The sequence below is a fragment of the Thermobia domestica genome, chromosome 4 (assembly GCF_964235325.1).
Source record: "Thermobia domestica chromosome 4, izTheDome1.hap1.1, whole genome shotgun sequence".
NCBI classification, from domain to species: domain Eukaryota; kingdom Metazoa; phylum Arthropoda; class Insecta; order Zygentoma; family Lepismatidae; genus Thermobia; species Thermobia domestica.
In genome coordinates this window covers 248,070,795-248,096,835 of record NC_137457.1, presented here as the reverse complement: position 1 = coordinate 248,096,835, position 26,041 = coordinate 248,070,795, and the positions used below count along the sequence as shown (strand labels likewise).

The window sequence follows — 26,041 nt, the reverse complement described above, 5'->3', positions numbered from 1 at the left end:
ATCGTTATCGTTGCATGCATACAAAATTCCATTATTGAATTTTGATGCGAAACACAAACACCCACATCATGCGGTCTATACAAACTGCATGTATCACTTATAGAACAATAACTCGGCTTGTCTGGAAGCTTCACTGACTGTCAGGATTTTCATGTGTCGTTTCGAAACGAACTATATTCTAATTTATTTAGCTGAGATGATGATTAATCTATTGTAGATTTTCAAATGCAGCACTTAAAGCTAGTACTTTTAACATGCTTGATGGATGCCTCAGTCATTGGTCTCTGAATTACCGTTGGTAACGGTCGTAAAGGAAATATAAGAGAGATTTTCAGGTTTTCGATATTTTTGGGACAACTTTCTATACCGAACGTCTAACATGAAATTTTCTTTTAATTGTACACCACAATAAACTGATATTAATTATATTGCTTCTGCCACTACAGAGTTAATATCTGCTCCTAGGTTGCCAAAGTTGCAAAGTTTATGACCAAGCACGAGGATTTGAAGAACCCTTTTCTTTCCAATACCATAAAGACTTCCGACGGTATCACATCCCGTTAATGCATGTGCAGCAAGCAATTGAATAACGATGACAGAATTCGTATCCATTGATGTGGATATTATCGATGATTGTTCTATTCTGAGCTGGAAATTCCATGCTGATTTTACTGTCCGTCAGACCCGTATCCAGGGGGGTCTAGGGGGCCGGCCCCCCCCTAAATTTTTACTGGCCCCCTCTAAAATTTTCACTGTAGGTTTGCAAATGAACTATAATATGGAATGAACTAATATTTTTGGATCGGGCCCCCCTAAATTTTCGAGATGGCTACAGGCCTGCTGTCCGTGCCATTTCCTGCAAAGTGATGAAGTAAAAAAAGTATGTCTACGTTGTCTGAGATGATTCGTGTCTTATTCTGACCAAATATAGAGGTTGATATCTTTGAATTCATGCTTATTCTATAAGTTTTCACATGCTATGTGATTTCAAAAAGGATAAATTCCTGATAGATGATGTGTAATTCTGGAACTTTTGATTCATCTTTAAGGTAGTTGAATACTTAACTTGCAACTCATTATGTACAACTGTAAGAAGTGCCCGATTTAAGTATAAGCTAAACAAGCTATAGCTTAGGGTCCCACTCGCTTGGGGGCCCAGAAATTTCAAGAAAAAAATGTAATGAAATTTCAAAATAACAAGAGAAAAAGCAAATAGGATAAAATGCACATATAACAATGGAGTTTTATATTGTTATGTACTAGGGTTTTATGAAGCAAGTAATAGGGCTCTATTTGTCAGTCTCACTTGTAGTGAGGTCCCTGTTATTCAGCTCCGCTTATAATGAAGCTCCCGTTTCTCAGCCTTCCCTGTATTTGATCCTTGTTTCCATTTAGATATCCATGTGGTCCATAAATTAGCATATAGCATATGTTCAAACCTAAAAAACTGCGACATGTTGTTGCTGAAAAAGAAAGCTTGACGCATAAAGGGACCCGAGAGCTTGATGTATAAAGGACTCTTTTCAATAGCTTAGGGCCCCATCAAACCTAAATCCGGCACTCACTGTAAGCTCCATTTTCTTTAATGGAAGAGGACTCTTGATATTAAGTTCATTTGTTTATTATTAAAGGTAGCTGAGCGCTTTGCACGGGTTTTGTTCTTGATGCTATGTTGATAATACCTGTCAAATTTTAGGTACACATTTGCATCTTATAAATATTTAATAATGTATCCTGCGCAGTTCCTGACAACCTTTAACCAGTCTCGTTCTATGGGCAAAGAATAAACCAAAAGACTGACAGCTGTCCAAAATACACTGTACTCGGTAGGATTTGGTTGCACTCTGTCAGACTGTTCAACTTCCAATATTGATTTTAAGGCTGCTTTCGTAGTGCTTTTCATAGATCCCTTGTTCAGGAGAGCGATTTCAATACTGGTGTCAACTTATGTTTTAGGATTTTGGATCTCTAATATTACAGTTCAATACACGAGGGTGTTTAAGTGTTGTGTTGAAGATAGGAACCCCATCTATATTTATATGTTTCTTCAATGTACTCGTAGTGACCACCTTCTATACATCAAACACGTAGCCAAGGGGGGGGGGTCCGGCGGGTCTGGACCCCTTCGAAATCAGAAATGAAAAAAATAAGGAAGGATGAAACAAAATGAAATGAGAAAAAGAAGGATCAGCGTTAAAAATAAACTACAGGAAGCTTTTCGTTACTCTTTCTTATTAGGGATGGTACCGAGACCGAGACTAGACCGAGACCGAGACGGACTTTTGTATACCGAGACGAGACCGAGACCGAGACGGACTTTTAAATACCGAGACGAGACCGAGACCGAGACAGACCTCTATAAATCGAGACGAGACCGAGACGAGACTTAGGTCAGTCTCGAAAGTCTCGGTCTTGTCTCGAATATTGATATTGAAATATACTAAAATTGCCTTCACTCAAAATTTGTTTCGTTGCTGTGTTAGGTAATATTAGAACGGTTGACTAATGTTCAGTGGCGCATTTAGGGGTGGTTATCAAGCTCAAACCCCTCCCGAAATGAAATTGTGATCATTTTTTTGCATTGCACGTACAACGCAAATGTTTCTTGCTTGTTCCTCAAGCTTCTCCCGAAACAAAATCCTCTGCTGATGCAAATATAATTGTCTCTCTGTCTCTCTCTCGATATATATATATGATCGCGGTGCCACCCAGGGCCGCCCTGTATGTGTTCCCGGGGCCCAACTTTAATTTTAAATGGAAGCAAGGGGTGAGTGGTACCTCGTTCGATATATCTTTAAAAACTAAAAAGCGTTCTGGAAAAAGATCTTTCATATCGGGCACTGTATTCAAAATGGCCGCCAAGACATGTTGCCTCTACCAGATACAGTAAAATGTGCAGTACCACTAATATGAAAACGGTTTAACATAAATGAACCGAATAACAACTCAAATAGAAAATGTCATGTGGCACATCGATTAATATTGTCGCAGAGGCTCCCAGGGCCACCCTTCATGGGGGCCCAGGGCGAAACTTCAAAATTGTAAATGAAAACATGAGGTGAGTGATACCTCGTCCGACATATCTTTAAAAACTAAAGTGTGCTGTTGCAAAAGATTGTTCATATGAGTCACCGTTTTCAAAATGACCACCAAGACATCAAATAAAACGTCCAGTATCGCTAATATGAAAACACCAGAAAAATATTCGAATAGGAAATCACAGAGGATATTTATCATTCTATATCTCGGGAATGTTGCAACAGTAAAAGGATGATTAGAGTGAAAGTACCATAATGGAAAGGAATAAATCTAACTCCTAGAAAATTATTGTTCCAACCTCACTCTGTAAGTGAGTGAAGCGGAAAGGATCGGTGGAATTGCAGATGAGAGCCTTAGTTTTTGCAAATTATATCTACGAAACAAAGTTATTTGAAATATGTTTTTATAAGAGATAAATGTGTCTCTAATGGGATAAAGTATGTAAAACTCTTGTTAAATGGTACCTTCCATTTTGATTGCAGGCAATGGTTTGATGCAAAAATGAATCAACTGAAATGCGAAACAACTTTGTCGAACAATGCAATTTTAGAACAATATTTACAAACGTTGGTTTTGTTCAACAGTCGTCTGCATGATATTGGTCTACTTCTTCTCCCTCTATGTCTTCTTGCATGTGATAGAATATGAGTTTCACTGAGATGTTGTCCACAGTTACATTCCGAACTTGGTAATTTCAGTTGTGATCCTTAGTAACGAAACGGTACATATTGATGCAGATATGTCCCAAAAATCTTGCACGCATTGCGTTAAATTATCAGGGGCAAAGGGGAGGGCAAAATGTTGTTAAACTTGAATTTCACCTTATTTCACTTTATTTTTATTCATTATAGTACCAGTCATTTGTACACACAAGTGTTTCAGACAAACCATGTCTATTGCAAATAAAAGTGAGGTTCTCATTTGAGATTTTACCATTCATTCCCGCTTCACCTACTTACGGACAGAGATCGGAAAGATAATTTTCTATCATTTCCTCTTTTGCATCATGTCAATTATACTTTAATAATCTTTTTCTCCGTTGCATTTAACTTGAGCTGTGGAATGATAAATACCCTTTGTGCTTTCCTATTCGAGTTTTATTCTGTTCATTTATCTCCAACTATTTTCATATTAGGAGTCTAGTGGTACTGGACGTTTTATCTGATACAGGCACCATGTCTTGGGGGCCATTTTGAAAACGGTGACCCATATGAAAAATCTTTTGCCACAACACTGTTTAGTGTCTCGAGATTTATCCAAAGACGTATCCTTTGACCCATATTTCGGTTTCAATTTCTAAGTTTTGCCCCCTTGAAAGGCAGTCCTGGGAGCACTGCGAGAACATTACTAGACGCGCCCCATGCCTTTCCTGTTTCACTTTCTGACTGTTCGTTTACCCCCAACTGCTTACATATTAGTGGTACTGGACGTTTTATCAGATACAGGCACCACGCCTTGGCGGCCATCTTGAATACGGTGACCGATATGAAAAATCTTTTGACACAATGCTTTTTACTTTTTAAAGATCTATGGAACGAGGCATTACTCGCCACATGTATCCATTTAAAATTTTAAAGTTTGGACCTGGGACCCCATGAAGGGCGGCCCCGAGAGGCACCGCGACAACACCGTTCCGTGTGCCCCATGACATTTCCTATTTGAGTTTTTCTTTGGTTCATGTTCAATCGTTTTCAAGATATCGTCGTGGAAAGATTAAAATGGGTTATCCTCTCTCTCTCTCTCTCTCTCTATATATATATATATATATATATATATATATATATATATATATATATATATACAGCCACGGATCCAGTATATGATCAAGGGAGGGGCTAAACCATGGTTTACCGCTTTATCCAGTGTAAAGAAAGTAGGATTGAAGCCTATTTTATCCAGTGTATACCTAAGCGTTAAGTGGGGGGGCTATAGTCCCTAGAGCCCTCCCCTAGGATCTGCGATATATATTGTACCAAGTTGGAAAATTCTTCTTGATACTCTGCAATACCACTAGATAAACAAGCAATGTTGCTAAAGCAAAATAAAGTTGTATTTTCTCAAATTGCGCTACTTAAAGTATTACATATTTCTAATTTAGTTATTTAACAAAACCACAATAGCCCTTACATTATTTAGTGTAACAAAGGACAACACAATATCACTAACATCAACATTTTGGAGATCTCTAATAACTCAAATGACATGGACGGTGCAATGCGCATCAACTGTATCTTAGCGTCAAATATTATGATCATGGTATAGTATATTTCGAATGCATGAAGAAACAAATTTATAAGAAATGGAAAATTTAAATGTTTCTAAAGACTTTACTTCGAAAACACGCTGTCATATCACGTCTCATCATGTAGATGCTTCCAAAAGACTTAAATGCTTATAACGCCATTTACAATCATTGTTATTTCAAATCGTTTCAGAAATACCAAACACATTGGTAGTGATTGTTATACTGCTTAAAATGACGTATTTGTATTAAATTTTTATAATGATTAATGCTTTCCTTTGCTTCTATAACATTACAACAATAGTTTTTTGTAGTTTTAATTAAAACAAGTCGCAGTTACATTATTTTAAGCAGTTTGCCCACTTAAATAAATTACTAAATATTATTCTAAATATTTGCAATAACGTAGATAAACTGCAAAATATTTTAAAATTACTGGTAATTTGTTTTATGGTGCAAGAATGCTTTCAAGAGACGACGTTTTTCATAGTCTTTGGGCTACTTATAATGTTAATGTTTAAATCTTCGTTCCACAATACATGTAAATGCAAATTGTAACTGAAATTAAATGTAAGTGATACATTTTCAGTAACACTAGTTGTTCCCCCTAAGCCTTAGGCCTGGTGTACACTTTAGATTAAGACCGTGCTTAATTAAAAGTTCTAATTACATCCTAATTACATTTCACTTGATTTAGTTTGACCACCGACCACCTCAAACTCGATCCATACCATATAGCTATATGCAATTATTCAAGGACTTATAGTTAGTAATACACAGTGTTCATTTTTGTTTTGTTTTGTTTCACTTGAAGTCCCACAGTTATGCTAGTGCGGCTAAAGGAGACGTGGAGCTAATGATTATAGTGGAATCCGAACCACTTCGGTCGTTCAACAATACCCCTACCGGAAATCGAACTCGGGACCACGCGAACCGAAATCAAGCATGCTAGCCACTAGACCAAATGGAGGTCCTCACATTGTGTTGATTTAAATCATTCAGTCATGTTGCCAGATCCGAGGATTAAAAAGTAGCGTGTCTGTACTCCGAAAGTAGCGAATTCGAACTATTTGTAGCCCAAATATGTAGAAATGAATACTGATGGTGCTAATGAAATAATTTAATATGAGCTGGAAAATGTGCTGGACGTATTGCAAGAAGAAATTATGATCGAGGGACGAAAATAATTCTAGACTGGATACCACGAAACAAAACCAGCCTAGGAAACCTCCGCATACAAGAAGGCGTGACGAAATCAAGAACCACTGAGGAGTAACCTGGAAAAGAATTGCCCAAGTTAGATAGTTGTGGAGAAGACTTGGAAAGACCTTCATCCAGCAGTGGGTTGATAATGGTTGATTATGATGATGGTGATGATTTTATTATATCTGGATCTCCGTGGTAAACTAAATCAAATCATAATTTCGTAATTTCACAGAAGCGAAATACCGGTTCCTCAACTAAGACCTATAGTACTGTTTATCAAACTTACTAAGTAGTTACAAAGTGTTAGGATACTTTCAAACTTACATTATTACACCACTAGAGAGAATATAGTCAATTAAAAAAGCATTCTTAACTCAATTTCGACCAAAAACTGACTTAGCATAGTCTACCTCTAAAGTTCATAAATATATATATATATATATATATAAAACTTTTACTAAGTAAGGCAGGATAAAAATGGATCCAAAATTTAATGCAAGTCGCAGAGCGAAAATATTTTTGACTATTCAATCCATCATGTTGCAGCAAAATTACGAAAATTAATCAAGATAAAACTAGAAAGTTAAGAATCACTTGTTTTGGCGAGTGAGAAAAAAATACATACAGATAACTCGAATTACTTATATACTTACATAATATGTTTGTCCATGTTTCGCAAGTAATTTTCAATCAATATAAAATTTCAATGTAATGAACGCACGATTAGTTTTCTCGAATAAAGATTACATGCACCGTTGACAGCTCAGGAATAAGATTAATCTATGTTACGGCACTGCATATGTGCTTACGTAATGCGTTACGCCCTTATGAACTTGTATAAGAAAGAGAATGCACTTAAAATGAGACGCGAACTATGCGAAACATCGGACTTTGAATCTAACTTGTTTTGTGATCCAACTTGAGATCTCACATAGCAAAGATGAGTGTAGTAGCTCCCACCACAAGGTTCAGGACGTTCGTGTTATAAAGTGTTAATTAAACACGGAGATGTGAAACGGGAATAAAGTATTTGATCAATTTGAAACAAAATACGTATATTGTAGTAATAATTTACCCTATTTGTTAAGATATGAACGTTTTATTCTGTTTTGAAAATGACAGTCAAAGCAGAATGTATTGGATAATAAATGAGAAACTGTAAAATTTCAATTTCGGTACGATTAAACACATTCATGCTGCTATATGTTGCGTTATCCGTTAGGAGGTATTGAACAATTCTGATTCAAAGGAAGGAAATAAACTACTGTATAGTACTGGAGTTAATTTAATAGAGTTTAATTGTATAGGCAGTTCTGAGGCTATATGAGACAAAGTCTATTGCTGAAAGTGAAATATGGGTTACTATTAGGGTTTTAGGGTGACATACCCACTGATCATTGAACCTAGAAAATACACACATGGAAAACATTAGCACTAGCAAATTAGCTATGAAGAGGTACACCATACCATAATTCTAAGTCAAAATGAAAGGAAAAAATAAGCGGAGACGACAGACTGTACGAAAGTAATACTTTCACTATTTTAATTTCACACTATTTATTTCGAGACTTTCGAGACTTTCGAGACGAGACCGAGACTTGGTACTCGAGACCGAGACCGAGATCGAGACAAGCATCTCTTGACCGAGACGAGACCGAGACCGAGACGGTGATTTTTTACTCGAGACGAGACCGAGACCGTTATTTATTAACCGAGACGAGACCGAGACTATACAAAGTCTCGTCTCGTCTCGTCTCGATACCATCCCTATTTCTTATGGGGAAATTTGTATTATTTGCAATACATGGTTGCGAGGTGAGCGATATATCCTGAAAGGGTCAGGGAATTTGAAATTTGTAGAAGAGTTGCGGAATTCTCAGAATTTCTGCTACTAGTCAGGGAGATTTCAAGCTTCCGAAAACATAGTGCCGTTATATAATAGCGTGGACATTTTTTAATCATAATTTTTCGTCATCGTATCCTTATAATATCAAACATGTTATTTCAAAAACAATTTTCTACTGCTCCTTTATCCTGTCATTTGTAACAGACAGTAGTTGACGGAATAATAAAAACAAAAATATATGTGGAAAGAAAGTTCTGTTAACATTTGATTCAACAGAAAAAGGAACGCAGATATTGCAAAATATTTTACAAAACATTATTGATTATGTACTTTTTATAATAGTGAATATGTACTTTTTTTAATAGTTGAGGTCATAATGAAAGGAAAATTGTTATATTTAAATAAACAGAGGAAGTATGTAAATATTGTATAATCTTTTTCAATGCTTTTTTTTAAAAAAATTACTCGAGATTTCTTCATATTTTATTAAAATACTTACCAACATATCCTCACAAACCAATATATGTTGATAGTAAAGTAGTTTAGATTGATCGAGCTCCTGGGCCTTCAGAATTTCATGTAACGCCCCCCCCCCCTTACGAAATCCTTGCTAAACGAACCAATATATGTTACAATAAAATTGTTTAGAATGATCGAGCCCCTGGTGTGATGACCACAGTATTTCGTCACGGACCTCCCCTTCCTTAACGAAATCCTGGCTACGTGCCTGTATACATTCAATCTAGTCCACCTTGTGAAATCCCTCTGGCCGGGAACTTTGAAATCTTTCCATCTAGTTCCTTGCCATTGTAGCTGCGTTGTCATTATTTGAAAAAAACAGTTTCAGTTACAATATTTTTCAATACTTCAGAATGCTGGGAGGAATATAGTTGATTTATACAGTGTATTAATTTGTCGCATACCTTGCTTTCCTTCTGTCAGCAATACTTTTCTATTTCATAGAGTGAAAGCTGTAGCTAAAGGGAGAACGAGCAGGGCGGTCGCCCCGGGCGCTAATAGCAAGAGGGCAACGAACGAGCAAGAAGAAAAGAAAAAAAAGTGTTGGAAATGAGTAACGATGCGTCGCCCTGAAGAGATATTGGCGCCCTATTAAATCAATATTGTTGTCGGTTTGGAAACAAATAGATTTGGTAAAAATTTTCTTGCTCGCTTCGCTCACAACCCAAACGTTTCAATAAGAGTCACAACGAGTTTTTACTTATTGCTTAAAGGAAATTATTATATATTATTTGTTAATGACGATTTGATATGCAAGGTGCCGAGTAATTACTTATAGTGTACGCATCAGCGTTTTAAAAATCAGAAACGGTCAAAGTCTAAAATACCTGTTCGGCGTTTTGATGGTAATAAGTTTGCTTAGTTAATCATGCTTTTCTACCCAATCAGATTAATCACGACGTTGAGAATGAAGTTATGAGAATGAAAGTAGTGAAGAGACACGCAAGCACATGCAACCTGCTGTTTGCGCGGAGATATTAAAAATGAAGGTAAACAAAGGTGATAATAACATTTTCAAACTTGAAGGAATTGTAGAATAGGGGCTTAAGGAGTCAGAACTTAACCCAAGGAATTTCGTCTTTTCAAAGACTGGTCACTACCAGTGATTTTTTTTTATTCCATTGCCATATGAAGTGCTTCCAATTTGAAGGAATTGATTGGGATCATTTCTAAATCAATTACTTGTATTGCCAGGATATGTTTTGTGCATGCGTACCTAGTTGTGTGATATTTTATCTATCTACATACATATATATATATATATATTATACGTATATGTACGAGGGGTGGTCAATATATTGTTGCCCTCGTATCAAAATGTTTCAGCTATTTGTATGCAAATTGTGTACGAAATGCAGCAACCTCTGATTTGATTAATGTGTAAATTTTATGCTTCTAGGTTCAAAACTGTTGAAGATATGACGTCTGGAAAAAGTGAAAGTGTAGAAGTGGCAAACGTGGGACATCTCGCGGTCATAAAGTTCCTCCATCTAAAGGGGATGAAAGCCAAGGACATCTATGCAGAGATGAAAACTGTTCATGGTGAAAAGTGCCCATCTTTAAAGACTATTAAAACATGGATGAGATAAATGAAATGTGGACGGATGAGTTTGGAGGACGAATCTAGAGAGGGAAGACCGTGTTTGGTGATTGATGAAGACATTATTCGGAAAGTGGAACTCGTAGTGATGGACGACAGACGAATAATCATAAATACCATTGTTAATGAGTTGAATATTTCCCATGGCTCAGTATCCATTATCTTACATGATCATATGCACCTATCCAAAGTGTCCGCACGGTGAGTTCCCAAGTTACTCACTCCTTTTCAAAAACAGCAAAGCGCTGATTGTGCATCGGAAGTGGGTCTCTGTATACCCAATGAGAACGACATTTTCAATCGTCTTGTGACAATTGATGAATGTTGGGTATATCATTTTGACTCAGAGACTAAAGTGATGACTAAACAGTGGAAACACATTCTCCCGCCCCCCTAAAAAGGCCCGTGTGCAGCCTCCTGTTAAGAAGGTTTTAATTTCAGTCTTTTGGGATTGTAAGGGCGTTATTCTTACGCATTACCTAAATTAGGGCATAGTGTGACTGGAACATATTACAGAGGTCTGCTGGAAAACCTTCGCCGAAAAGAAAAGTGCCGTGGCATCCTCACCAAAGGTGTTCACCTGTTAGTTGACAATGCTCCAACCCACAAAGTCCACGAAACAATTAATCCTGTTCAACGTCTAGAGTACCAATTAATTCCCCATCCTCCATATTCACCTGACCTCGTGCTGTCATATTTATTGTTTCTAAAACTGAAACAGTCTTTGAAAGGACGGCATTTTTCTTCAGATGAGGAGATCATTGCTGCAGTGGAGCACTGGTTTCCCAGCCAATGTAACACTTTCTACAAAGAGGAGTTGTGGAAGCTGAAAGACCAGTTGCAGAAATGAGTTACTTTGCTGGGTGACTACATTTGACCCTTCTCCCTCAACCCCTTTATAGTAAGGACAAAAATTTATTGACCGCTCCTCGTATATATATGTGTGTGTATTAGTGTTTTTTTTAATATATTAGTAATAAGTAACCTGAAATTCAGCACTTTCATCAGAACTTTCATTCATTAAGAAATTAAGTAGTTAATATAATTTCAAACATATGCAGTAGCCAAACTATATTTTGAATTTTAAATACAAATATTAAACATATTATTCATCTCCATTGATCAATATTGAGAAACTCACAAGGAAGGCTACTGAATTTCCGTTAAATTTCACAAAATATTTTTTTTTAACCATAAAAGAATCGAAATTGAAAAGCTATTTGTGTGGTCACATACAGAATAAAATTATTACAAAAGTTTACAATTATTACTGGAAATTAATACTGTCACCTCTTTCCAACACTTAAAAAAATAGTTTCTAATGTATTGAAATTTCATTTCTTATCGATAGTATGAAACATTGTAAATATTTGTAAATTTCCAAAACTGTTCTCCAATTGGACCTGTAGACAACCAAAAGTAGTTTTGTCAAGTTTAACAGAAAGTCCAAAATAGTGCTCATGAAAACAGCTCTTATTTGTAAAAGAATAGACACTGATCGCTTTTGACTGTTGGAATGATCTGTCCAAGAAGCTTCATAAGAATTCAGCGTAGTGTAAAAAAAAAAAAAAAAAAAAAAAAAAAGAAAAGAAAAGCTTGGTAAGGTGAATGTTGGGGCGCCGAATTCTACTTCGCTCCTTGCGTTGTATTTTGTTGCTACGGCTCTGCATAGAGTCAACTTCTTTGTAAATCTCAATAGATAAATGCATTACACCCCCACATCTCATCTCATTGATGTCTTTGTTCAATTTTCAGTAGGCTTATTGCCAGAGGCGGACTGGGAGTACAAGGACCCACCTGGAGAATGATGTTTAAGGGCCTTGATGAATACTGAGTTGATCTGGAGTATGGACTGCCCTTTTAGGAATGAATCCTAAGCTGGAGAGTTGGGTGGCTAAACCCCCGCCCTCCCAAAATGTAAAAATTGTGTATGCGAATCTATAGTCATGTATTCATAGCCAAGTATTCAAACAGTAAATAGTATTTATAAATGTGGGATGATAATGGCTTCATTGCTTTAAAAAAAAGTTGAGAAATGTTAATAATTTACATTGAGCTTCAGTCTTCAATTTTTTAAAAAGAAACCAATGAATCCATTATGACCCCACATTTATATTTTGACCTGCGATTTACAACACTAATAACTATTGCTACAATCGTTTTTCTGCTTAAATTCTAGCCAAAAATCATGTATCATATTGTCTTATTCCTATTTACAAAACTTGACCTGAATTCAAGATGGTGGATTTCAAGATGGCTGCTGTCAAGGTTAACCTTACCGTACGACTTCCCCTTAGGTATAGTATGTGCCCACATTGTTGTTATTGACTTTTTATTATTAACAGGCCGTTTACAAGGGGTGGTACTGAACGTATTGTGCAATTGTCGACATGGATACGCGACATTTCAATCTGCCATTTTGGTTAATTCCACTCCGAAAACGCAACTGCTTTTTTGTGTATGGTCTTTCTGTGGGACTTCCTTTCTCTGAGTGAAATTTTAGGGTAGGTTTCGATATGAGCTCATTCATACTTCCCTTGTTAGTCGCAATCGATCATCGAAATTTAAAATCAAAAAGTTATGCAGTTATTCAAGATTGTGTGTACATCAAAAATAGCTGCACTAAACTTCGTAATTTTTAGTCATAATCAACTATGTTAGGTATAATCCAGTTAATCTATTATCCTAAAAATTGTCTAATACTTTAAATTTACATATCAAATATTCGCAACACAAACACTCACTCAAACACAGTAAAAATGAGACAACATACATGTTAACTAATAATTTAAATTGTGTTTATCATTTACACATACAGTCCTGTTTTGCCGTCTCAAAATAGTAGTGGAAATCCTCTAAGTACCTCATAGCACATCATAGGTGCGTTCATTCAACATTAGCACTATAAGTAATGTAAAATGTACCTTGAGCTAATGCTACCAATCTGTGCTTTGTAATAAAATAAACTACATTCCAATACTGAAATCAGTAGAGTTAAGAGTAGTAATATCAGTGAATTCAGTAAAGATATTGTGCTATTTTCTTTAGTAAATATTTGGGGTAATCAACTAAATGACTTTAATTGTTTATTCACAACTGCAAATTAGTGACTATAGTAAATGTCCTATGACAAGTTTCTTGTGAGCGAACATTTTGATATTTAAGCTTCAAGATTCAGTGAATCGTATAACGCAGGATATTCGAAGTGAAGTATATCTTCTTCGGATATTTCCAGATCTCGCAAAGGAGCAGCTCTCTCCCTGTCCGATAGCATCATGGGATTGTATTCTACCAATGAATATACTGAAGAATATAATGGTTCTTCTAAAATATAAGGTATAGATTTACTGGTTCTTGGCACATCATAATTAAGACTGAGCTGTGATTTGCGCATTTGAGCACTTCGATAATGCACTGACGTAGTATTCTCTCCCGCTTTCTTTTTTCTTAATTTCCATATGATTATTCCAGCAACGACAACCAAAACTACACTCACACTACCCAGAAACGTTCCTAGAAGCCAATGTGGTATTAAGGAAATCTCTTCGTCCTGTTTATCATATGTCTCTTCGATACTTGAGGTGTTTGTATATTCTTCCGATTCTGTTTCGGTTTCTCTAAGTAGAACTGTTGTTAGTAATAAGTAATGATCACTACAATTTACATTATCACTACTTTCGTCTACACTGGCATGTTCGGTTACATATTTCCACACAGACGTAGAATTCTTTACTTTTGTGGGAGAATTTTCAGTGTTTGAAATGTTATTTGTTTTATTTGAGTCGGTTCTAGTAGTTGTTTCGGCTGTTGAAAGAATGGTAATCTCAATAGTACTAGATACATCTACATGTACACAATTCGAACTATTTCCGGAATCAAAGTGTAGCTTAAAAGTTTGATAATGAACCCCACAAATCCATGGATTATTAGACATGTTTAACTTTTTAAGATCTTTTAGATACTCTAAGAGTTCTGTATTTAATGCACTTATATTATTATTAGAAATATCTAGGTGAAATATGTTTCGCATTTTATCAAAACTGGAGGGACGAAGTTTGCTTAATGCACAATCACGGAGATTCAAGTATTTTAAAGAAGGTGCGTTCAGAAATGGACCATTTTCAGGAATTTTAATAGGGTTATTACTAAGGAAAAGAAGTTTTAATTTATGATTTGATGAAAAGGCTTCAGGGTGAATAGTTTCTATGTGATTGTAAGATAAATCTAAATTGGACATATTTACAAATGTACGAAATTGAAATTCTTCCACGTTCCTTATCCGATTATGTGATAAAACTAGGTTAGTAACACTTGATATTAAGCCATTATCCTCATGCTCTTTGTTGTCACTAATTAAATTTGGTATGCTAGTGAATCCTAAATTCTGGCAATCTGCTCGTACTGTCCCCAAGCTGTTGCACGTGCAGTTCCAAAGACAGTCTTCATGGCTGATGATCACAGACGTAGAATGGATAAGAATGAGGAAGCTCCATTTCATCAGAGATCCAGAAAGCATGCTGGACTTCTTCTTCGTCTATGAACATGCCTAAGGAAGAAACACATTTTATGTCTTGTTAATATTTGACATACTTTATTATTATCATTATTCCCTATGTATAAGGTTGTCATATTTCAAAAATAAAAATCCGGGCGCTACTAAATTACAAGGATCTTTAAAATACTTAAAATGAAGAGAAGCGGTATATGCTAATTTACTTTCTTCCATTAGATAGAGTTGTTCAAGTATTATGTAATCACATTTTTAGATATTTTAGTAGAACTTCTTCCTAGTTAAGCAAACATAAGCAGATGACTGGTAATTTTTTTTTTTTAAATTAATTTCTCAGGATGTGTTATGTTTCTTGGTTTCCAGAGTCTGTTTTAGCTCATTCAATGTATGATGTTTCGTTTCACACGTTTTGTCTGTTCGTGTTGTATCTTTTATTTAGAACGGTAAATTCATTGGCGATATGTTCTGGCGGCGTTTATTGTTTTCAAAGAATTTCTTTCGTTGAATTTTTTTACTGTATTTCTGTTATTTTTAACAAACTAAAATCCCAAAAATAAGGGTGTAGTTAAATTTACATTGAAGTTGCACCATCGGTCGTGACGTACAAGTAATTAGTTCATTTTGCATAGGGATGCGCACGAGTCGAGTCGAGTCCAGATTTAAGCCTGTCTCGACTCGTCTCGAGAAAATGTTGTCTCGACTCGAGTCTCGACTCGAAAATATATATCCGTCTCGACTCGACAGTTTCTGTCTCGACTCTACTCGAATTCGAGACGAGACGTCTCGAAATTCGAGTCGAGACAAAATATACGAGTTAAAATATACGCACACATCAGCCAGAACATTATGACTACCTACCTAATTGTCAGTATGATATGCTGCAACATATTTAAGCCTCAAAATAGTTAGGGAAGCGAATAATGAGGAGTTATGTAGCCCTATTGCGTTCATGGGAACGAAAACGCAATAATTATAACTATGCTAAATTACTATTATATATAGACTCCTAATTGCTCATTCAGAGAATTTATGAAGTTTACTTTATCGCAATAGTTTGATACAAACTACATATTGGCTACGGATAATAGTTTTGTAAAACTACATTTATTATTATTATTATTATTATTATTATTATTATTATTATTATTATTATTATTATTATTATTATTATTATATTTAAAGTACAATCAAATATCACGACATCAATTATTAGTTTTAATTAACTGAATTGAGCTGAAAATTAAATCTTGATCTCGAAATATTAACTATTACGTTTATGCGTTCTGTATGTTTCTAAAGTAATAAAAGCTGAAATTGATTTCAAGGCTGTTTCTGAGTGAATACTTTCTTCAAAATAATATTAAAATTATAGAAAGATTTTCGAGACATTCGAGTCGGGTCGAGATTTTTACGAGCAGTCTCGACTCGACTCGTGTATCGACTTGAAAATTCGAGTCGAGAAACACGTTTGTCTCGACTCGTCTCGAATTTTACAAAGTGTGTCTCGACTCGTGCGCATCCCTAATTTTGAAGACACAACTTTATTGATTTTTTTTAAAAAAAAGTGATTTACTTGTGTTACAAAATGTAGCTAAGGGATCGTCAGCGTGCGAAGGGGGTTGGAAGCCCCACAGGGCTCGTTTTATTTCACCTTTATCCCCATGTTAATACCACGTGACAGTATGTCACGCTCGGGTGGTGCATCTTTGATATATTTACATCAAACCTTACACTATTAATAACTCGCATGTATGCTTACGTCGGTACTAAAGATAGGCTAACAATAAGATTGAGCAGTAAAACCTTTTGTTCCTGTCCCAATAAAACGAATGCTTCGTTCAATGTCAAAGCAGTTAAATCGTGAACTTAATTAAATCCATGTTTTATGCATTCAAGTTTTTTTTTTAACTTTTGATTTGCAATACTCAGAAGCTGAAAAGAATAATTATATACCTAATCCTGTGAAAAAATGCAAAATATAATATCCCCTTCCTTTCTTGTTCACTGAAATCTGGGACATTTAAGCATCCCGAGAAATAATTTTGGGACACTTAGACACAGATCTCGATTTCGTGACAGTCTCGGATTTTCCAGGGAGAATGGCAACCCTTCCTATGTAACTCTGGGACGCAGATCTCGATTTCGTGAGAGCTCCTCCGTGGCTAAGCGGTTAGCGCACGCGCCTTTGGAGTGGGAGACCTGGGTTCGATTCCCGGCGGGAGCTCATGTGGTTCGGATTCCACGTTAATCAGTAGGTCCACCTCTCATATAGCCTCGCTGCTGAACGGGATGTAAAACTCAAAATCAACTCAACTCAACTCAACTCGATTTCGTGACAGTCCTGGATTTTCCGGGGCGAATAGCAACCCTTCCTATGTAACTTGGTAGATACATAAAGACAGGCAGTGAAAAGCAGCATGTTTTTCCTCAACAGCATGTTTTTCTCGTATGCCAATCAGCTCATTTTACAAGCATGGGGCCGCGGTGGCTCAGTGGTAGAGCGTTCACCTCTGGTGCTTGGGGTCCCGGATTTGATCCCAGCCCCCGCCAAGTGAACTTTGTGGTGGACAAACACCATGTGCGTGGGTTTTCTCGGGGTTCTCCCGTTTCCTCCCACATCCCTCATTCCACTATTTCATTCATTACTCATCATCACCGTCTCCTTTAGCCTAACCGACATAATCGTGGGACGTACAACTCAAAGATTTCATTTCATTTCATTTTACAAGCAGAATTCGCTTAGAAAGAATTGCTATATTGCATTATCAATGCATTATTCATATTATTCTACCTATCATTTCTCTGTTTAATTAGTCGAATTAGTATTTCATCAGGCGAGACTCCTGCAATAGCTTCCATGAATTTGTAACCGGCTATTTTATAAACCCCCAAAATGTTTTGAAATGTTAGAGTAGTCTTTGAGAAAAATCAGCTTTGCTCCTAACCTTTTGTAGTGTTTTGTCGAATGGGGACTTGACAGTAATTTTATCCTTACAGTCAGATGTCGAGTTACACTCGACGTGATTACTGCACTGCGGTTGATTTCGTCCAACGTCTCTTAATTAGTTATTTGATGAGTTGTTATTTAATGTGGTGTTAGTTACCGTTTTTTTCTTTTTTCTTTACTAATCCAAAGGGCAACCGTGAAACCATGATTTTCATTCCTGTTCTAACACATGGCGTTAATGAAGTAGGTTTTAACTCTGAAAACCTATCATTATGTACGAAATGTTATAATTTGACAAATTAATTTAGACCAGTTCAGACAAATCTGACAAAATGTTAAGGGTAAGACAACATTGATGCGTCATTCAAATATTCGTATAAAAGAACGCTTAAAAAAGACCGGTTTATATTTGTGGTTGCGTAAGCGCTGCAGCGGCATCCAATAACATTCACCACAAGAAGGAGAGATTCTATCACTCTTATATTCGGGTATTGTCATCAAATGAATGCAGTCAGTGGACATCCACCAGCAGTCAAGTTCAGGAGCGGATCCAGGACGGACTTCTGGGGGGTTGTAATACTGCTATTTAGAGCTACTTTTAAGAGCTTCAAACTCTGGGATGGATTTTATTTATATATAAAATAAGAAAGTTTCCTCTTCTGGGGGGGAGCGATCGTCCCGATCGCCCCCCCCTGAATCCACCCCTTGTCAAGTTCAATAATAGTTAGAAATGTTAACACTTAGGAGAGCTAGAATTAATTTTATTTTATCCCCTGAGAGTAAGTGACGGAGAAATGAAAAGAAAGGAAATATTCAATGATTCGCAAACACACTTCAAAAAAGGGAAATGAGAGTGGTCCTGTTCCGTAAACCGAATTCAAGTTACTAGTAAAAGAGCAGAGGGAATCTTCTATAAAATATTCCAAATCAGTTGTTTTAATCCTTCTATAAAAAGATAAGTACCAAGTTTTTTTCTTTTTTTAAATATGCCTGGATATGGCGGTAGCTCCTTTGTTTTTAATTCCATAAATGAAATGGAAGATAGTCTACGAAATGATTGTAATTTACTTTCTGCTTTACAGTACATGTCATATTTAATTTAATCATATTGATGTAACAGTTTTGTATAGAAATAGGCTTAACTTTCAAACTTGGGGTAATGAAACTCTTGTTTGAAAAGAAGTGTTAATTGAATATTAAGCAAGAATACCGAATGCAAACTTAAATGAATAAATAGGAAAATATCTGATACTGTTATACATCCTTTCCCCCTCATATACAAGATCACATCTGCAGAAAGAATGATGGTTAAACAAATGGACTCTGCCATACTGTAAATTCACATTTATTCATCAAAGTACAACATGAAGTACACAAAACATTCAAATTGGCCTCTCTTATTCTTAATAGAAAATCACAAACAGTCAGATCGCGGGTTTATATCACGCACTATTTTTAAGTGGAATTACTTCATAGCTTGTACCAGTACAACGGATCATTTTAGAGATTAAACAACGGGCGGACTTTTACTACAAGTCTTTTTTTCAAATTCACGCCACAGGTAATAGTCCAGCGGATTCAAATCTGAACTCAGCCGAATAATCTACACAATTAATGAACTTAAAAGGATGAATGTTATGTTCAAGTTTCCTTCGAGGACAAATTAGATCAATATTGAGAGAATAATCCGTGCACTTTTGTGTTTTTAGTTACATTCATTGTACAGAGTTATATTGTTGGGAGCTTGTTCCTAAAAAGCAAAATTAAGTGCACGTTACAACGAATAAAACCAAAAGAATTGCATGAACAATTCTCTAACTATTAATATAGTTTGTTTTTGGACAAAATTTGAATATTCACCTGTTGAGGTTCATTCAATTGTTGTGAATATTGTAACTCCTAAGAAATCTATTGGAATGATAGGGGAAATTTGCTGTCATCCGTTGTCCTTTTCCATTTACCCTAAGCTCATCATTAGGCTTAAATTTCTGTTTATCGGTTACCAGACCACATTGTGTCTGTGGGGGTGGGGGGGATGGATGTGTGTGTGTAAACACAACTCAAGTCCTGTTCCAATATAATGGTGTATTTGATATTGATTACCTATATTTGTAACATATGAATTTAGACTATGTACTGAGATTAATTCATTTATATTGAGCCGAGATCAATGTGCAACAGTACCGTGCATACATAACCCATCGTCGTGAGATTGTTACGAGCCAATCAACAGTGTCTCGTTAGTCACGCAGTTAAGCAGTATGGTCGACCGTAGTCTGACGCCGCCAAATCTAGACAGATTCTGGGAGGGGTTCATTGTGGCCCTTTCCGACGCTAAGTTCACGGCGTCGCACCTCCCAGAAATGTCATGTGCATAATTTTCGTATTGGTCATACCAGTGTAAATCGTATTATACAGAAATATGTGGTACAGGATCAAGGACGTTATAAAATAGAGGATGTGCCCATACGTATCTTCATCATATGAACTAAATGAAGCCAAAAAATAACCGAGCATCGTCTAAACCGGCACGTCTGATTGACTACTCTCGTTTCCGCCATAATTGTTGGCTCGAAACATTGCGATCTTAGTGGCGCGGAGTGGACAGAGTAGGTGTGGCGAAGCTGTGACGTATGGCTTCACGATTTTGTTGTATATGCAGATCCTCTATTTTATAACATCCTTGCACAGGATAGTGGACTTAACCACACCGACGCGAGTAGCTAGAATCGTTTTCTGAAAGGGTTCATGATTGTGGTCGGTTTCTCTTATACGAGAAGCTGCGTCTGCGAAAGGTAGAGCGAGACATCAACATCAATGCTGCGGACTACTAGACTCATGTCCTAACTGAAGTGTATCAGCATGAAATTCCAGCACTGCACGAACAAGACGTGAACAAGGTTAACTGCACCAAAACAAGGCTTCCAGGCACCGGCGAAAACATCATTGGAATTCTATCGCCGTGTGGAACAGAAAACTGGAATTTCGCCAATTTCCTTTTCTGACATTCCTATCAGGAGTGTAGACGACAACCAAAGTGCTATTGTGCTTTCAAACGACTGAAGCGAGATCTATCCTCTCATTTAGTCCGCACCGTCACCGGCTTGTGAAGAGCCTGTAAAGAGGAAGGGGAAGCAATACCCATGGTCAAGCTGTAACGCAGCCTCCTCCAATAGAAACTCCTATGCCGGGGAATAGTTAGTAGACCTGACCTGCGGATCGAACACAAGGTGGTTGAAACATGAAATTTCCTGGGTAAAAGCCATATTCAAATTTGGCTCAATATAAGTGAATCAACATCTGTATAACGTAAATCGTACTAATAAAGAATATTACAGAATATTTCCTTTATCTCAATATGAACACTAGCATAGCGAAGTCTTTCCTTTTTTTAATAATAATAATAATAATAATAATAATAATAATAATAATAATAATAATAATAATAATAATAAACTTTGTATACTTCAAGCTATTATTAGCCTTGTTGTTACCTAGGAAGGCTTCAACTGGGGAATTATAAAGTGTTTGATAAACTCAATGTCAACACATGACTATAGCATAAGCTTCCAGTGAGTGTTTTTTCTAAGTATCAAATTACTATTCTTTCTACGGTTTCGTCCGTTGTGCGCTCTTACAAGTGAGACACCAATCCTATTCCTTAATTGCATACGATCTCTTTTCAACGTGCCGCCAATGAAACAGGCTACTTACTCTGTTCATTTCTCTTCTGCCTCAGACTGGCTGTCCACACTACGGTCAATATGCTGCCGACCTTATTGTGACACCTTTCACAAAATTGGAAGACCCGTCAAAAACAAATAACAAGAATAACCGTTACGAGGTGTGATAACGCACGCCCACGTTCTGCCAAAACTACCATGAACACTATCAGTAGTGTATGTAGAATCTCACCAAGGGCAGGGATCAAGTTTCCAGGTTCACATTATTTCAAGACTTCTAATTGTAACATCTGTTTACGTTGATTTTCACATATCTTGTTAAAGAGGATTAAAGTCCGGAAAGTGCCCCTTTACACATGCTATTGAATATTGTATCACTTTGCTAGGCTTTGTTGAATAATTCGCCTTATAGTTGAATTCAGATCTGTCGTACGACTAGCATATTTCATCTTCAATTAAGCAGTTATTAATAATATGGAAGAATGGTTCAAGCAACACTTTTATCTCCCTTTGCGGAGGATATAGACAGATTTGCTCAACTTGGGATAGCTTCCTCTACAATGAAATGCTTATCTGTAGCCCAGTAGTTCCCAATCTTTGGGCATGAAGAGCGAGCAATAGGGGTGCAAGCCACTCACAAAAATAAACTATGAATAAAACACCATTTGTAATGTCCATTTACAATTTAGTTTAAGCAAGCTTTACAGACGCTACATGCAGTGACGTATTTAGGGGGCTATCGAGCTCAGGCCCATTCCGCAAATAAATTTGTTAGTTTTTCGTATTTCACGTACAACAATAATCCTTCTTACCATTTCTGAGACTTTCATTGATTTTCTATTTTCTTCTGCTCTTTGTTCTGAAATAATACTGTATTTGTCAAATTTCATTCCATGTAAGAATTGCATTCCACATCAACTTGCACGGATATCAATATAACGGGACTTTAGTTATTATAGCAAACGAGTATTTACATCGTTTAGTTATAAAGAAAAGTAAATATATATGGATTAAAGAAAGTCAAGAAGAGAGAATAAGTTGCAAGGAAAATTAGGTAGGCGAAGAGGATGCTTACTTTTTCTTCTATGAATAGTACAAAAGGTTACATTCATAGCTAAATTTTTGTGTCTATCATATCACGTGAGATTCACCAGTCTGCAATTCTTGCCATTAAAACTGCAATAAGTATACTTCAGCTTCAATTTGTCGCAACATTTTCTTCAGATAAAAACGTACACAGATAAAACTGAATATTCCCATTTCAGATTTACTTGGTAGAGTAAGATTCTCTACCGACATACGAGTTTCACGTTATTTTCTTAGACAATCGATTAAAATATATTTAATTCTCAACATCAGGTGGGCAATTGCCCCACTGCTTCTTCAATGATGTTTGTGTTTTAAAGGGTGAGAACAGTCACCTCTGGGGTTTCCAAACCCAAACCACTCAGGAAACTGTGCATAACCCCCCGAAACAAAATCCTAAATACGCCACTAGCTACATGTAAGACATTTTGCCTTTGTCCTAGGTAGAAGAGTGGAGTGAAGTATGCAGGATTTACGAAGAGGGGAGCCAGGTAAACTTAATTGGAAACCAATTCCGTAGACTTTCTCGAACTGTCATCTCTATCCTATCGGTGAAATATGTTGTTTGGTATCCCATACAAACATACAGTGTTTCTACAGTGATACCAGCCAATATTTCAGTTGAACTACCCTTACAGATGATACAATAATATTCAAAATCAAATTCAATAATATTCAAGTAATACTGAGTTACCCAAAAGACCAATAATAATAATAATAATTAAATACTTACTTTCAATTTACACATCGTTGAATTGTGTGCATTTTCTAGGAATGATGTGGCATCCGGAACTTAAAATTATTGTACTACAAGTGTTCTTGTGCGGAATTATCTTTAGAGATAAATGCATCTTCTTAACAATAAACTCTGATACTAATACAACAAAAACAAGTTTGTACAATGCTGATTGTGCTATTAAAACATTATCAGGACTTATTTTTGATAAAGACACTCTGAAGAGATAAATGTTTTATCTATCTGTGGTAAGAGTGGGTGGTTGACAAATTGTTTATCGGTTACAGGAAGAGAACAAAGACAACCAAACATACTTCTCCTGCGTGGTAACTTTAACATCAAGATAATCCTTGTTAAAATATTTGAACAGTGACTACAAATAAAAGCATTTTGGTTTGTTAGTGAAATATATACATAAATATATAATTATGTAATTTTTAGCTGTCCACTTCCCTGATTAGTTTGTCTAAAAAAGTGTTGACCATTTGAAGATCAAAATTGAGAGTACGTTTACTTTTATTTCAAAATTACATTATTAAATCAAATGTGCGCCATTTTGTTCGATACTCTGCCATTTTCCCTTCAACATGATGATCAACTTGTCTTAGAACTTCTATGGTTTATGATTAACAACAACAACAAAAAAAAAAAAAAAAAAAAAAGGAAAATAAAAAATGGATCAAAAGATTGAGATCTTGGCCAATAATTCGTTTTTGGATTACGAATCACAAAATTTTTGAACGGTCCTTAAATCGAGTTTTCACATTTTCTACGGAATAAGCACATCATATTGAGTTAAGTGATATTTTGAGTTTGGTTACACTATATGTAGTTCTTCAGATGTGAAATGAAATGAAATGAAATCTTTGAGTTTTACGTCCCACGCTTATGCCGGTTAGGCTAAAGGAGACGGTGATGATGAGTAATGAATGAAATGGTGGAATGAAGAAAGTGGGAGGAAACGGGAGAACCCCGAGAAAACCCACGCACACGGTGTTTGTCCACCACAAAGTTCACTTGGCGGGGGCTGGGATTGAACTCGGGACCCAACGCACCAGAGGTAAACGCTCTACCACTGAGCCACCGCGGCCCCCTTCTCCAGATATAAGGCGTACAAGAAAATTTTTGATTAAATGAAATATATTGGATTTTTTTGCTCAGGGGCCACAAAGTTTTTTGATGGCCCCTAAATCAAGTTTTCGTATTTTTGCGGAATAAGCACATCATACTGAGTTAAGTGATAGCTTGGACAGGCACATAGCCAGGAATTCGTGAAGGGGGGGGGGGTCCGTGACATGGAATACTGTGGTCATCACAACAGGGGCTCGGTCATTCTAAACTATTTTACAGGAACATGTATTGGTTCGTGTAACCAGGATTTCGTAACGGGGGGGTCCGTGACATGGAATACTGTGGTCATCACAACAGGGGCTCGGTCATTCTAAACTATTTTACTGGAACATGTATTGGTTCGTGTAACCAGGATTTCGTAACGGGGGGGGGGGGTTGACATGAAATTCTGAATGCCCAGGAACTCGATCAATCTAAACTACTTTACTATCAACATATATTGGTTTGTTAGGGCAATAAAATGAGGATATGTTGGTAAGTATTTTAATAAACTATGAGAAATCTCGAGTAAAATAATTAAAAAAAAAAACGTGCTGAAAAAGATTTTACAATATTTACATCCTTCCTCTGCTCATTCAAATATAACATTTTCCTTTCATTATGACCTCAACTATTATAAACAGTACATATTCACTATTATAAAATGTACATGCTCAATAATGTCTTGTAAAATATATTACAATATCTGCGTTCCTTTCTCTGTTGAATCAAATGTTCATAGAAATTTCTATCCATATAAATTTTTGTTTTTATTACTTCGTCAACTACTGTCTGTTCCAATGACAGGTTAAAAGAGCAGTAGAAAATTGTTTTTGAAAGAACATGTTTGATACTGCAAGGATGCGATGACGAAAATTTATGATAAAAAAATGTCCACGTTGTTACACAATGGTACTATATTTTCGGAAGCTTGAAATCTCCTTTGAAATCCCCCTGACTAGTAGCAGAAATTCTGAGAATTCCGTAACTATTCTAGAAATTCTGATAATTCCGTAACTTTTCTAGAAATTTCAAATTCCCTGACTCTTCCAGAATATCTCGATCACCTCGCCACCATGTATTTCAAGTAATACAAGTAACCAAAAGCTTCCTGATTTTTTAAAATTTCTAACGCGATCCTTCTTTTTCTCATTTCACTTTTTTCATTCTTCCTTATTTTTTTCATACCTGGTCTCGAAGGGGGGGGGGGTCCGGAGCCCCTGCCCCCTCCTTGGCTACGTGCCTGGCTTGGGTTTGGTTACACTATATTCAGTTCTCCAGATATAACCTACAAGAATTTTTTTTATAGAAATATATTGAATCTTTTGATCCCCCCCCAAAAAAAATAAAGATTCATAGGACTCTTTTGAAATAGTAACATGATTCAGGGAGTTCTGCAGAGATCGAAACAAGCTATAGTATGATGGTGCAAAGTAAGGGGTATGGGATGGATGCATTAAAACCTGCCAGCCAATTTCTCTCATTTTTTGACGTGTAAATAAAGATGTATGTTGTCT

At 36.3% G+C, this 26,041-nt stretch overlaps 1 protein-coding gene across 1 annotated transcript; it reads right to left on the bottom strand.

The window, feature by feature from the left end:
* Positions 1-9,962: 9,962 nt before the first annotated feature.
* Positions 9,963-23,545, bottom strand: LOC145683962 (uncharacterized). The gene is made up of 2 exons (XM_081755680.1): positions 23,412-23,545; positions 9,963-14,998 (listed from the first exon to the last, which is right to left on the bottom strand). The coding sequence occupies exon 2, from the start codon at positions 14,966-14,968 to the stop codon at positions 13,613-13,615; it is 1,356 nt and encodes a 451-aa protein (XP_081611806.1). The 5' UTR covers positions 14,969-14,998; positions 23,412-23,545; the 3' UTR covers positions 9,963-13,612.
* Between the last annotated feature and the right edge of the window lie 2,496 nt (positions 23,546-26,041).

Excerpts from the sequence above, each read along its gene's own strand:
- LOC145683962 (XM_081755680.1), bottom strand. The coding sequence starts at position 14,968 with ATGCTTTCTGGATCTCTGATGAAATGGAGCTTCCTCATTCTTATCCAT.